The sequence below is a fragment of the Mesoplodon mirus genome (genome assembly GCF_964341445.2).
Source record: "Mesoplodon mirus genome assembly, chromosome: 3".
Classification (NCBI taxonomy): Eukaryota; Metazoa; Chordata; class Mammalia; order Artiodactyla; family Ziphiidae; genus Mesoplodon; species Mesoplodon mirus.
Genome location: NC_138978.1, coordinates 140,195,853 through 140,211,946, shown reverse-complemented (window position 1 = coordinate 140,211,946; position 16,094 = coordinate 140,195,853). Strand labels below are relative to the sequence as shown.

Here is a 16,094-nt window from a genome sequence, read left to right as displayed (position 1 = left end):
ACTGCAACGAAGACCCAACACAGCCAAAAAAAAAAAAAAAAAGAATCCAGTAAACATTTGCCTGGGTGGTGATAGGATTTGTTTTCCAGGTTAAATGAGGCTCACTTGGTATAAAATCAATGCACACACTGAAAGTGTACAGTTTATTTATTTTTATATCCATACCCATTCAAGATGCAGTCGTGATGGGAATATTTTCTAGAAAGTTGGCACCAGTAACAGTGATGTTTAGGGGAACATAAATCAAGGGAAAAACAACACAAAAAGTTCACATACACACACAGAGTCATACCACTCATTTCACATACAGACACACCCAGTCTCATGCACACAAACCTACACCATCTAACCGTAATAAAGCTTCTTCTTGGGACTATAGTAACTGGTCACATTACTTGTAAATCACTTTCTATCACCAGGACTCTACTCTCATTCCCAGCACAAATTTGGAATCAGTTTGTCCTCTACACTAAAACCAGCAAGAATGTCCCATTTTCTCATCTTCAAAGTTCTTCCTCCCCAAGTGACTGATTCCAGAATACATATCGGTTTCATGTTCTGTGAAGGTCACCTGCAATTACAGAAGAGAAAACACTATGAGGATAAGATCACAGTGATGCTCAGGTCTTTTGATCATTTGCTGACAGTAGAAAACCTGATAAGAAACAGTGGTCCAGGGAAACCAGCAAGGGTTATCAGAGCAAACCTACTCAGGGTGAAAAGCAAGAACTTTGCTGGGAGGATGGAACTTCCAAGTCCATTTAGGTTGGAAATTACAGAATTCTTTTCCTAGAGGAAAAATCGCTGCAGGAGAGAGAGCTCCGTACACTACAGGCTGTAATGGATGCTGTCAATTGTAATGTCCTGTGGAGTCAGGCACCATGGGTTGGTAATAGTCTCTCACTCCACAATCTCCCAACTAAGGGAATTGTATGTATCTGGAAGGAATAACCTCAAATATTCATAACTTAATTCTATTGAAAGAGAAATAAAGCAATATTTCTATCTCAGACCAGAAGAAATCTAGCTTACCTTGGGGATACACGAAGGCTTTTCTTCTGTCCTATCATGGTGCATGTCATCCGCCACATCCTCAGGGAGAGCTGGAGGGACACAGAGTAACTGTCAGGACACTGGTGATGCTGCTCAGGAATTACTCAGGGGCTTTCTTCTCGATGAGGACATGGGGTGGTGTGTATGGATGTGGGAGGTTAGTAAGTGTGGCGTGAGCTGGTGTTGGGCCATCCTCTTTGGGGGAGGAAGGAAGGCAAAGGACAAGAGGAAGGAAATGAAAACCGAGCTTTGGCTTTCTAGCTAAGGGGAGCCTCATCAGAAGGGAAGGGTCGATCTAAAAAATGGTAAACACTAAAATGCATGCTCTGTTTCAATGACACAGACCCATGACCCAACCTGCCTCTTTTGAGATTCTGCTAAATTGCCACTGTCTCTTGATTTTTCCCAGATCACTCTTTCCCCAGCATCCACAATTCCAGCTACTGCATTTGTCAGGTCTTCTATTGTACAATATTTTGTACTTGATTAACAGCAACCTCTATTAAAGGACTGAATTCAATACAAGACAAAATATGCTATATTTATTCACTAATCACTTGTCTTAAAGAAAATCAAATACACAAGATTTGACAAAACTGAAATCCTACCATTTAGATACAGCCACTATCAATCGTATCATATTTTACTCCCAGTCTTTGTTTTCTATAAAATGTATGTATGCCCACTGTGTCAGGGGCTGTCCATACTCTTGGGAGCTGTTCCATAAGTGGGACAATTCGTTATGAAGAGGGAGCCCGGACTGAGCACAGCCTGTCTCTAACCCAGCTGTGCAGGAGAAGTGTACAGGCTAACAGTCAGGTTCCACATTGAGTCCTTGGGTGTGGGCTACAGGAATTGACCAATTCTAAGGCTTATGGTAATGTTATCCAATACAATAAAATAGCTCCCTGATTCTTATCTGCTTTTGGCCTTGTTTAAGCAATGACACCAGCACTGACAGATATGACCTGTACTGTATACATGGGGTCTCACACCTCTCAGAATCTGTGAGCTGACCAGGAGAATGCAGGTCTTGAGGTGAATTTCACATTAATGACTGTGCCAAAGTCAACTGATAAGCCCACCCATAGCTGCCCTGGATTCTGTGACCACTAAGGCCACCTGATGGGCAAGGTCTGGACCTTTGGAGATGCTAGGACTTCCAGCCAAAGATATGGATGCACGGACTCCCTTGCTCCATGACTGAGGATCCCTTGGCTGAGTGGTAAGTGCAGGTCAGGGATCCAGAGCACCCACATTGGGACCCACCCCTGGGTTCTCAGTTTGGCTTTTCCACTTAGGAGGTCAAGAGCTTAGAACATTTATCTCTGCACCATCTCCTTCTGAGGAAAAGGAATATTAACCAAATCTGGGCAACAGCTGTGTTGAGGGAAGAACAAGGTAGTGTACAGACAGTGTGCAGTGGTGATGAGCTTTGTTGACAGGTGAATTGTGCTGTGTAAGAGGGAAATATCTCCTCAGGAAACACACACACGCTTATGCATGCAGGTTCACAAACACACCACATAGGCTCACACATGGACCCCACCCCAACCCTGATACACACAAACCCACATCATCTAAATGATGCAGTTACTTCCAGGACCATAGAACTTGGGCATGGCTTTTTACTGGGAAATCAGTCTCTAGCTCTACACCCCCAGCCCTCATCCCTGTAGGGACCCTGAATCAGGGTGTCTCTCCAAGCAAAGCCAGCAAGAGAGTCCCACCTTCTTCATCATCTAGATTGTTCCTCAGCAGAGGGGTGATCTCTGAATACGTACCGTTTTTGTTTGCTGTCCTATCCACCTGTGATTAGAGAAGAGAAAACAGTGTAAGGATCTCAGCATCCTGTGCTCTGCGGACACAGGTATTTCATCTCTTTTTTTGTCCTCAGAAAACCAAATTGGGAACTGTTGTTGAGTCAATAGCCCCAAAAGAAACCAGAGAAGACAGCTGTGGGAAAGGCTGGAGCTTTGCCTGGAAGATCTCTCAGGTCCAATTTGAGGGGCAAATACAAAAGTCTATTTCAAGGAGGGAAATTTTCTGCTGAGGAAAGTGTGTCTGACTATACAGTTTCTAACTGATGTTGCCATTTTTTAAATGGACTTTTGAATGAGTTATCTGTTGGGAAAGACCTTCAATCAGCATTCATCCAACCAAGCAAAACTGTATACATCAGCTGTCTTGAACACTGTAGATCTTCATATCTGAAATCAATTGGTAAAGAAAGAAATGAAGCAAACTTTTAATCTCTGATAAATAAGGGGAGCTTACCCTGGAGGTAGAAGGAGCCTCTTCAACTGCCCTCACATAGGGCTGTTCTTCCAACAGGTCCTCAGGGGGCTCTAGGAGGACACAGGGTAAGTGTCAGGACACTGGTGATGCTGCTCAGGAATTACTCAGAGAGCCTCGTTAATGTTCACACAGGGTGGGAGTGTATGGATGCAGGTGGTTAATGAGTGTGGACTGAGGTGCTGTTGGACAAACCTCCCTGGTGGGTGGAGGAAGGCAAAGGGGAGGAACATTTCAGAAATGAGGAAGAGAACCTTTAGCTTTCTAGCTGTAGGGAACCTAATCAATTTGAAAGTGTCAGTCTGAAAAAGCTTAAACACTAACATTGCACTATGTTTCAGTATAGAGTCCCACGGCCCCTCTGCCCATTTCAAAGTCCCTCCAAATCCCCCTTCTTCTTGAAATGTTACAAGACTCTTTCAGCTTCCTTCTAATCAAATCTGTCGCTCCTTCATTCATCGTCCATTCTGTTGGAATTTTGACTTATTTTATTGTGATGAAATATACATATTTATGCTTTTCATAATTTTTAAGTAGACAGTTCACTAGCATTTCTTACTTTCACAATGCTGTGTACCCATCAACACAATCTACATCTTAATCTTTTTCATCATTTCAACGTAACCTCTGTACCCATTAAATCATAATCCACCTTACTCCTGCCTCCTGACCTTGGTAATTTCTACTTCCGGTGTCTGTGAGTTTGCCTACACTAGGTTCCTCATACTAGTGGAATCATATAATATTTGTCTTTCTGTGCCTGCCTAATTTCACTAACAATAAAATATTTTTTATATTATTTGGATCATTCATTTTGTAGCATAAGTCAATCTTTAATTCCTTTTTATGGTTGAAAATTATTCCATTCTGTGTATATATCACATTTTATTTATCCATTCATCACCTCATGGACTTTGGATTGTTTGTATCTTTTGGCTACTAAGAATAATGCTACTATGAACATTAGTGTACACATTTCTGTATGGCACCATAATGGTGACAAATAATATTGTACATATTTCAAATATCATTGAATATAACAACACAAGGGGTGACTCTTAGGTGAACTACGGACTTTTCATTAGTAAAAATATACTTACATTGTTTCACTAATTGTAACAAATGTACTTCACCTATGCTATATATTATTAATAGCTGAAACTGGAGTGATAGGATACAGGAATTTTCTGTACTGCATGTACAACTTTTATGTCAATATAATCCTGTTCTAAATAATGTCTAATAATTTAAAGAAATCTCAAAACATGGTTTCAGGGAGGGATGTGTTGTTGCTAACGTTCAAAAATCAGCTAAAGTCTAAACCGTAACTAGAGACCATCTTCACTCTTAAACATGAACCAAATGTTGAATTTTAAATGTATGTTTACTTCCATGGTTAAAACAGTACCAGCTGGCTTAGTAAGTTTCAATTTGAACACATGGAATAAAAGAAGAATACTGCTTAATATTTCATAGCTTTTTCTTCAATATGAGGCACTGAATCAACTAGAATAATTATTCTTGAGTGAACCTAATGAAAAATTTTCCACAGTACCTTCAGCTGGGTCATTTATAGGGTGCCCCCTAAAATGTGGCCAGATGCGGAACTTTTTCAGCCAGCCTGGGGTTGATATTCTTGACCTCTGATGAGTGTTTCTTCTTCTGGCACTCTGGGAGCAGCATCCTGGGAAATGCATTACAATAGAGACAATTATTGACATCTTGCTGGCAGAAGACAATGGGGAAATTAGCAATAATTTATTCACAGTTCAATCCTTTGGTCCCTTTCCTCACCAGCTGCCCAGCAGAGCCTCCTGAAACAAAGTTGGACTTAGGAAGATATTGCAGTTTGGTATGCAGTGAAAACACCCAACAGACATGTTTTGTGGGCAAATATCTTTATTTAACTGAGAATGTCTAGAAACTCAGCAAACCATTGGGACCATGACTGATGGACTGGATTCAAATCCCGTTTGGAAGAAGCATGTACTTGGGAATGATATGTAGATCCCTCTTTGCCTCAGTTCCCTGTTCTGAGATGTAGAAATGTTAATATGGCCTACATTTAGCATTATGTCATGTGGCCAAAAATGATTGAATACAGGTAAAATGTTTGAAAAATAAAGGACCGGTGCTTCACAAATGCTCTATAAGTGTTCAATCCTGAATGATGGCAAGAAGAAGCTGGATATTTCGTAGCTGTTGAAAGGAGAGAAGGGATTTGACGGCTCCAAGTAAAGGGGGATTCAAGCTTACTCTTCAGCTTTTTCATGGGAACAATGCTTTACAGCTCATGGAGAATATCCATTATCATGTCTGACACCCAGCCCTGTTGGGGGTGAAGGGGAGGGCAAAGTGGGGGCTGTAACCCATATGTTATGGTGGAGGGTGTGGAAATTTAGAGAGATAAGTGTCTGTCCAAGAGTCACAACCATGATGAATGATGGATCACGGACAGGACAGACAGAGCCAGTGCCCACCCTGAGATCAATACCTGGGGTAGATCTCTTGGGTCTGTCTTCACTGTATGCAGTGTTTCTTGCCCAGCACACAGAAACAGGGCCGGCACAAGTGATGGAAGACAGACTTTCCACAGGAGAAGGACATTTCGTTTCCTTAGCACAGAATCCGATAGTGAATATTAGCCTCAAAGGAGAAAGGTGGAGTGAATTTCCTCCATCTACTCCTGGAGGCTCCTTCTTTCTCGGACTCCTCCAGAACTGGGTGTGGCATGTGGGTACAAGCATGGGCTCCCTGCAAAAGGAAGGAGGCCTGCCTAGCACTAGGTGCTTCAGGTAAGGGGGGAGGACTCATCCCGAGGCTCTAATAGGAAACACAATGAGGGAAGTGGCAGAGAGATGTATCATAACCATTCAGAATGCTATGAGACCTACTAAGAGATGAGATTTCTTATTAAATTAAGTTGTAATTGACCCAGTAGTAGGGATGCTGAAACCCAGTTGTGTTCATTAAGAATCCAGCCATGGAGCAACTAAGTCCGTGCACCACAACTACAAAGCCTGTGCTCTAGAGCCCGCAAATCACAACTACTGAGCCCACGTGCCACAACTATTGAAGCCCATGAACCTAGAGCCCGTGCTCTGGAACAAGAGAAGCCACCGAAATGAGAAGCCCGTGCACTGCAACGAAGAGCCAACACAGCCAAAAAAAAAAAAAAAGAATCCAGTAAACATTTGCCTGGGTGGTGATAGGATTTGTTTTCCAGGTTAAATGAGGCTCACTTGGTATAAAATCAATGCACACACTGAAAGTGTACAGTTTATTTACTTTTATATCCATACCCATTCATGATGCAGTGGTGATGGGAATATTTTCTAGAAAGTTGGCACCAGTAACAGTGATGTTTAGGGGAACATAAATCAAGGGAAACACAACACAAAAAGTTCACATACACACACAGAGTCATCCCACTCATTTCACATACAGACACACCCAGTCTCATGCACACAAACCTACACCACCTAACCGTAATGCAGATTCTTCCTGGGACTATAGTAATTGGTCACATTACTTGTAAATCACTTTCTATCACCAGGGACCCTACTCTCATTCCCAGGACAAATTTGGAATCAGTTTGCCCTCTACACTAAAACCAGCAAGAATGTCCCACTTTCTCATCTTCAAAGTTCTTCCTCCCCAAGTGACTGATTCCAGAATACATACCGTTTTCACGTTCTGGGAAGGTCACCTGCAATTACAGAAGAGAAAACACTATGAGGATAAGATCACAGTGATGCTCAGGTCTTTTGTTCATTTGCTGACAGTAGAAAACCTGATAAGAAACAGTGGTCCAGGGAACCCAGCAAGGGTTATCAGAGCAAACCTACTCAGGCTGAAAGGCAAGAACTTTGCTAGGAGGATGGAACTTCCAAGTCCATTTAGGTTGGAAATTACAGAATTCTTTGCCTAGAGGAAAAATCGCTGTAGGAGAGAGAACTCTGTACTCTACAGGCTGTAATGGATGCAGTCAATTTTAATGTCCTGTGGAATCAGGCACCATGAGTTGGTAACAGACTCTCACTCCACATTCTCCCAACCAAGGGAATTGTATGTATCTGGAATGAATACCCTCAAATATTCATAACTTAATTCTATTGAAAGAGAAATAAAGAAATATTTCTATCTCAGACCAGAAGAAATCTAGCTTACCTTGGGGATCCACGGAGGCTTTTCTTCTGTCCTATCATGGTGCATGTCAACCGCCACATACTCAGGGAGAGCTGGAGGGACACAGAGTAACTGTCAGGACACTGGTGATGCTGCTCAGGAATTACTCAGGGGCTTTCTTCTCGATGAGGACATGGGGTGGTGTGTATGGATGTGGGAGGTTAGTAAGTGTGGCGTGAGCTGGTGTTGGGCCATCCTCTTTGGTGGAGGAAGAAAGGCAAAGGACAAGAGGAAGGAAATGAAAACAGAGCTTTGGCTTTCTAGCTAAGGGGAGCCTAATCAGAAGGGAAGGGTCGATCTAAAAAATGGTAAACACTAAAATGCATGCTCTGTTTCAATGACACAGACCCATGACCCATCCTGCCTCTTTTGAGCTTCTGCTAAATTGCCACTGTCTCTTGATTTTTCCCAGATCACTCTTTCCCCAGCATCCACAATGCCAGCTACTGCATTTATCATGTCTTCTGTTGTATGATATTTTATACTTGATTAACAGCAACCTCCATTAAAGGACTGAATTCAATCCTAGACAAAATATGCTATATTTATTCACTAATCACTTGTCTTAAAGAAAATCAAATACACAAGATTTGACAAAACTGAAATCCTACCCTTTAGATACAGCCACTATCAATCGTGTCATATTTTTCTCCCAGTCTTTGTTTTCTATACAATGTACGTATGCCCACTGAGTCAGGGCCTGTCCATACTCTAGGGAGCTGTTCCATAAGTGGGACACTTCGTTATGAAGAGGGAGCCCGGACTGAGCACAGCCTGTCTCTAACCCAGCTGTGCAGGAGAAGTGTACAGGCTAACAGTCAGGTTCCACTTTGAGTCCTTGGGTGTGGGCTACAGGAATTGACCAATGCTAAGGCTTATGGTAATGTTATCCAATACAATAAAATAGCTCCCTGATTCTTATCTGCTTTTGGCCTTGTTTAAGCAATGACACCAGCACTGACAGATATGACCTGTACTGTATACATGGGGTCTCACACCTCTCAGAATCTGTGAGCTGACCAGGAGAATGCAGGTCCTGAGGTGAATTTCACCTTAATGACTGTGCCAAAGTCAACTGATAAGCCCACCCATAGCTGCCCTGGATTCTGTGACCACTAAGGCCACCTGATGGGCAAGGTCTGGACCTTTGGAGATGCTAGGACTTCCAGCCAAGGATACGGATGCAGGGACTCCCTTGCTCCATGACTGAGGATCCCTTGGCTGAGTGGTAAGTGCAGGTCAGGGATCCAGAGCACCCACATTGGGACCCACCCCTGGGTTCTCAGTTTGGCTTTTCCACTTAGGAGGTCAAGAGCTTAGAACATTTATCTCTGCACCATCTCCTTCTGAGGAAAAGGAATATTAACCAAATCTGGGCAACAGCTGTGTTGAGGGAAGAACAAGGTTGTGGACAGACAGTGTGCAGTGGTGATGAGCTTTGTTGACAGGTGAATTGTGCTGTGTAAGAGGGAAATATCTCCTCAGGAAACACACACACGCTTATGCATGGAGGTTCACAAACACACCACATAGGCTCACACATGGACCACACCCCAACCCTGATACACACAAACCCACATCATCTAAATGATGCAGTTACTTCCAGGACCATAGAACTTGGGCATGGCTTTTTACTGGGAAATCAGTCTCTAGCTCTACACCCCAGCCCTCATCCCTGTAGGGACCCTGAATCAGGGTGTCTCTCCAAGCAAAGCCAGCAAGAGAGTCCCACCGTCTTCATCATCTAGATTGTTCCTCAGCAGAGGGGTGATCTCTGAATACGTACCGTTTTTGTTTGCTGTCCTATCCACCTGTGATTAGAGAAGAGAAAACAGTGTAAGGATCTCAGCATCCTGTGCTCTGCGGACACAGGTATTTCATCTCTTTTTTTGTCCTCAGAAAACCAAATTGGGAACTGTTGTTGAGTCAATAGCCCCAAAAGAAACCAGAGAAGACAGCTGTGGGAAAGGCTGGAGCTTTGCCTGGAAGATCTCTCAGGTCCAATTTGAGGGGCAAATACAAAAGTCTATTTCAAGGAGGGAAATTTTCTGCTGAGGAAAGTGTGTCTGACTATACAGTTTCTAACTGATGTTGCCATTTTTTAAATGGACTTTTGAATGAGTTATCTGTTGGGAAAGACCTTCAATCAGCATTCATCCAACCAAGCAAAACTGTATACATCAGCTGTCTTGAACACTGTAGATCTTCATATCTGAAATCAATTGGAAAAGAAAGAAATGAAGCAAACTTTTAATCTCTGATAAATAAGGGGAGCTTACCCTGGAGGTAGAAGGAGCCTCTTCAACTGCCCTCACATAGGGCAGTTCTTCCAACAGGTCCTCAGGGGGCTCTAGGAGGACACAGGGTTAATGTCAGGACACTGGTGATGCTGCTCAGGAATTACTCAGAGAGCCTCGTTAATGTTCACACAGGGTGGGAGTGTATGGATGCAGGTGGTTAATGAGTGTGGACTGAGGTGCTGTTGGACAAACCTCCCTGGTGGGTGGAGGAAGGCAAAGGGGAGGAACATTTCAGAAATGAGGAAGAGAACCTTTAGCTTTCTAGCTGTAGGGAACCTAATCAATTTGAAAGTGTCAGTCTGAAAAAGCTTAAACACTAACATTGCACTATGTTTCAGTATAGAGTCCCACGGCCCCTCTGCCCATTTCAAAGTCCCTCCAAATCCCCCTTCTTCTTGAAATGTTACAAGACTCTTTCAGCTTCCTTCTAATCAAATCTGTCGCTCCTTCATTCATCGTCCATTCTGTTGGATTTTTGACTTATTTTATTGTGATGAAATATACATATTTATGCTTTTCATAATTTTTAAGTAGACAGTTCACTAGCATTTCTTACTTTCACAATGCTGTGTAGCCATCAACACAATCTACATCTTAATCTTTTTCATTAATTCAACGTAACCTCTGTACCCATTAAATCATAATCCACCTTACTCCTGCCTCCTGACCTTGGTAATTTCTACTTCCGGTGTCTGTGAGTTTGCCTACACTAGGTACCTCATAATAGTGGAATCATATAATATTTGTCTTTCTGTGCCTGCCTAATTTCACTAACAATAAAATATTTTTTATATTATTTGGATCATTCATTTTGTAGCATAAGTCAATCTTTAATTCCTTTTTATGGTTGAAAATTATTCCATTCTGTGTATATATCACATTTTATTTATCCATTCATCACCTCATGGACTTTGGATTGTTTGTATCTTTTGGCTACTAAGAATAATGCTACTATGAACATTAGTGTACACATTTCTGTATGGCACCATAATGGTGACAAATAATATTGTACATATTTCAAATATCATTGAATATAACAACACAAGGGGTGACTCTTAGGTGAACTACGGACTTTTCATTAGTAAAAATATACTTACATTGTTTCACTAATTGTAACAAATGTACTTCACCTATGCTATATATTATTAATAGCTGAAACTGGAGTGATAGGATACAGGAATTTTCTGTACTGCATGTACAACTTTTATGTCAATATAATCCTGTTCTAAATAATGTCTAATAATTTAAAGAAATCTCAAAACATGGTTTTAGGGAGGGATGTGTTGTTGCTAACGTTCAAAAATCAGCTAATGTCTAAACCATAACTAGAGACCATCTTCACTCTTAAACATGAACCAAATGTTGAATTTTAAATGTATGTTTACTTCCATGGTTAAAACAGTACCAGCTGGCTTAGTAAGTTTCAATTTGAACACATGGAATAAAAGAAGAATACTGCTTAATATTTCATAGCTTTTTCTTCAATATGAGGCACTGAATCAACTAGAATAATTATTCTTGAGTGAACCTAATGAAAAATTTTCCACAGTACCTTCAGCTGGGTCATTTATAGGGTGCCCCCTAAAATGTGGCCAGATGCGGAACTTTTTCAGCCAGCCTGGGGTTGATATTCTTGACCTCTGATGAGTGTTTCTTCTTCTGGCACTCTGGGAGCAGCATCCTGGGAAATGCATTACAATAGAGACAATTATTGACATCTTGCTGGCAGAAGACAATGGGGAAATTAGCAATAATTTATTCACAGTTCAATCCTTTGGTCCCTTTCCTCACCAGCTGCCCAGCAGAGCCTCCTGAAACAAAGTTGGACTTAGGAAGATATTGCAGTTTGGTATGCAGTGAAAACACCCAACAGACATGTTTTGTGGGCAAATATCTTTATTTAACTGAGAATGTCTAGAAACTCAGCAAACCATTGGGACCATGACTGATGGACTGGATTCAAATCCCGTTTGGAAGAAGCATGTACTTGGGAATGATATGTAGATCCCTCTTTGCCTCAGTTCCCTGTTCTGAGATGTAGAAATGTTAATATGGCCTACTTTTAGCATTATGTCATGTGGCCAAAAATGATTGAATACAGGTAAAATGTTTGAAAAATAAAGGACCGGTGCTTCACAAATTCTCTATAAATGTTCAATCCTGAATGATGGCAAGAAGAAGCTGGATATTTCGTAGCTGTTGAAAGGAGAGAAGGGATTTGACGGCTCCAAGTAAAGGGGGATTCAAGCTTACTCTTCAGCTTTTTCATGGGAACAATGCTTTACAGCTCATGGAGAATATCCATTATCATGTCTGACACCCAGCCCTGTTGGGGGTGAAGGGGAGGGCAAAGTGGGGGCTGTAACCCATATGTTATGGTGGAGGGTGTGGAAATTTAGAGAGATAAGTGTCTGTCCAAGAGTCACAACCATGATGAATGATGGATCACGGACAGGACAGACAGAGCCAGTGCCCACCCTGAGATCAATACCTGGGGTAGATCTCTTGGGTCTGTCTTCACTGTATGCAGTGTTTCTTGCCCAGCACACAGAAACAGAGTCGGCACAAGTGATGGAAGACAGACTTTCCACAGGAGAAGGACATTTCGTTTCCTTAGCACAGAATCCGATAGTGAATATTAGCCTCAAAGGAGAAAGGTGGAGTGAATTTCCTCCATCTACTCCTGGAGGCTCCTTCTTTCTCGGACTCCTCCAGAACTGGGTGTGGCATGTGGGTACAAGCATGGGCTCCCTGCAAAAGGAAGGAGGCCTGCCTAGCACTAGGTGCTTCAGGTAAGGGGGGAGGACTCATCCCGAGGCTCTAATAGGAAACACAATGAGGGAAGTGGCAGAGAGATGTATCATAGCCATTCAGAATGCTATGAGACCTACTAAGAGATGAGATTTCTTATTAAATGAAGTTGTAATTGACCCAGTAGTAGGGATGCTGAAACCCAGTTGTGTTCATTAAGAATCCAGCCATGGAGCAACTAAGTCCGTGCACCACAACTACAAAGCCTGTGCTCTAGAGCCCGCAAATCACAACTACTGAGCCCACGTGCCACAACTATTGAAGCCCATGAACCTAGAGCCCGTGCTCTGGAACAAGAGAAGCCACCGAAATGAGAAGCCCGTGCACTGCAACGAAGAGCCAACACAGCCAAAAAAAAAAAAAAAAGAATCCAGTAAACATTTGCCTGGGTGGTGATAGGATTTGTTTTCCAGGTTAAATGAGGCTCACTTGGTATAAAATCAATGCACACACTGAAAGTGTACAGTTTATTTACTTTTATATCCATACCCATTCATGATGCAGTGGTGATGGGAATATTTTCTAGAAAGTTGGCACCAGTAACAGTGATGTTTAGGGGAACATAAATCAAGGGAAACACAACACAAAAAGTTCACATACACACACAGAGTCATCCCACTCATTTCACATACAGACACACCCAGTCTCATGCACACAAACCTACACCACCTAACCGTAATGCAGATTCTTCCTGGGACTATAGTAATTGGTCACATTACTTGTAAATCACTTTCTATCACCAGGGACCCTACTCTCATTCCCAGCACAAATTTGGAATCAGTTTGCCCTCTACACTAAAACCAGCAAGAATGTCCCACTTTCTCATCTTCAAAGTTCTTCCTCCCCAAGTGACTGATTCCAGAATACATACCGTTTTCACGTTCTGGGAAGGTCACCTGCAATTACAGAAGAGAAAACACTATGAGGATAAGATCACAGTGATGCTCAGGTCTTTTGTTCATTTGCTGACAGTAGAAAACCTGATAAGAAACAGTGGTCCAGGGAACCCAGCAAGGGTTATCAGAGCAAACCTACTCAGGCTGAAAGGCAAGAACTTTGCTAGGAGGATGGAACTTCCAAGTCCATTTAGGTTGGAAATTACAGAATTCTTTGCCTAGAGGAAAAATCGCTGTAGGAGAGAGAACTCTGTACTCTACAGGCTGTAATGGATGCAGTCAATTTTAATGTCCTGTGGAATCAGGCACCATGAGTTGGTAACAGACTCTCACTCCACATTCTCCCAACCAAGGGAATTGTATGTATCTGGAATGAATACCCTCAAATATTCATAACTTAATTCTATTGAAAGAGAAATAAAGAAATATTTCTATCTCAGACCAGAAGAAATCTAGCTTACCTTGGGGATCCACGGAGGCTTTTCTTCTGTCCTATCATGGTGCATGTCAACCGCCACATACTCAGGGAGAGCTGGAGGGACACAGAGTAACTGTCAGGACACTGGTGATGCTGCTCAGGAATTACTCAGGGGCTTTCTTCTCGATGAGGACATGGGGTGGTGTGTATGGATGTGGGAGGTTAGTAAGTGTGGCGTGAGCTGGTGTTGGGCCATCCTCTTTGGTGGAGGAAGAAAGGCAAAGGACAAGAGGAAGGAAATGAAAACAGAGCTTTGGCTTTCTAGCTAAGGGGAGCCTAATCAGAAGGGAAGGGTCGATCTAAAAAATGGTAAACACTAAAATGCATGCTCTGTTTCAATGACACAGACCCATGACCCATCCTGCCTCTTTTGAGCTTCTGCTAAATTGCCACTGTCTCTTGATTTTTCCCAGATCACTCTTTCCCCAGCATCCACAATGCCAGCTACTGCATTTATCATGTCTTCTGTTGTATGATATTTTATACTTGATTAACAGCAACCTCCATTAAAGGACTGAATTCAATCCTAGACAAAATATGCTATATTTATTCACTAATCACTTCTCTTAAAGAAAATCAAATACACAAGATTTGACAAAACTGAAATCCTACCCTTTAGATACAGCCACTATCAATCGTGTCATATTTTTCTCCCAGTCTTTGTTTTCTATACAATGTACGTATGCCCACTGAGTCAGGGCCTGTCCATACTCTAGGGAGCTGTTCCATAAGTGGGACACTTCGTTATGAAGAGGGAGCCCGGACTGAGCACAGCCTGTCTCTAACCCAGCTGTGCAGGAGAAGTGTACAGGCTAACAGTCAGGTTCCACTTTGAGTCCTTGGGTGTGGGCTACAGGAATTGACCAATTCTAAGGCTTATGGTAATGTTATCCAATACAATAAAATAGCTCCCTGATTCTTATCTGCTTTTGGCCTTGTTTAAGCAATGACACCAGCACTGACAGATATGACCTGTACTGTATACATGGGGTCTCACACCTCTCAGAATCTGTGAGCTGACCAGGAGAATGCAGGTCCTGAGGTGAATTTCACCTTAATGACTGTGCCAAAGTCAACTGATAAGCCCACCCATAGCTGCCCTGGATTCTGTGACCACTAAGGCCACCTGATGGGCAAGGTCTGGACCTTTGGAGATGCTAGGACTTCCAGCCAAGGATACGGATGCAGGGACTCCCTTGCTCCATGACTGAGGATCCCTTGGCTGAGTGGTAAGTGCAGGTCAGGGATCCAGAGCACCCACATTGGGACCCACCCCTGGGTTCTCAGTTTGGCTTTTCCACTTAGGAGGTCAAGAGCTTAGAACATTTATCTCTGCACCATCTCCTTCTGAGGAAAAGGAATATTAACCAAATCTGGGCAACAGCTGTGTTGAGGGAAGAACAAGGTTGTGGACAGACAGTGTGCAGTGGTGATGAGCTTTGTTGACAGGTGAATTGTGCTGTGTAAGAGGGAAATATCTCCTCAGGAAACACACACACGCTTATGCATGGAGGTTCACAAACACACCACATAGGCTCACACATGGACCACACCCCAACCCTGATACATACAAACCCACATCATCTAAATGATGCAGTTACTTCCAGGACCATAGAACTTGGGCATGGCTTTTTACTGGGAAATCAGTCTCTAGCTCTACACCCCCAGCCCTCATCCCTGTAGGGACCCTGAATCAGGGTGTCTCTCCAAGCAAAGCCAGCAAGAGAGTCCCACCGTCTTCATCATCTAGATTGTTCCTCAGCAGAGGGGTGATCTCTGAATACGTACCGTTTTTGTTTGCTGTCCTATCCACCTGTGATTAGAGAAGAGAAAACAGTGTAAGGATCTCAGCATCCTGTGCTCTGCGGACACAGGTATTTCATCTCTTTTTTTGTCCTCAGAAAACCAAATTGGGAACTGTTGTTGAGTCAATAGCCCCAAAAGAAACCAGAGAAGACAGCTGTGGGAAAGGCTGGAGCTTTGCCTGGAAGATCTCTCAGGTCCAATTTGAGGGGCAAATACAAAAGTCTATTTCAAGGAGGGAAATTTTCTGCTGAGGAAAGTGTGTCTGAC

At 42.7% G+C, this 16,094-nt stretch overlaps 1 protein-coding gene across 1 annotated transcript in view; it reads right to left on the bottom strand.

Annotated features, from left to right (window-relative positions):
- Positions 1 to 3,362: 3,362 nt before the first annotated feature.
- Positions 3,363 to 16,094, bottom strand: part of LOC309800880 (uncharacterized protein) — a gene marked incomplete at both ends in the record, with an annotated part of 28,437 nt that continues 15,705 nt past the window's right edge. Inside the window, 3 exons of the mRNA XM_082615188.1 lie at positions 3,363 to 3,401; positions 9,816 to 9,886; positions 15,810 to 15,834. Of these exons, the coding sequence (XP_082471314.1) occupies positions 3,363 to 3,401; positions 9,816 to 9,886; positions 15,810 to 15,834 (135 nt within the window). The remainder of the gene's footprint in view (positions 3,402 to 9,815; positions 9,887 to 15,809; positions 15,835 to 16,094) is intronic.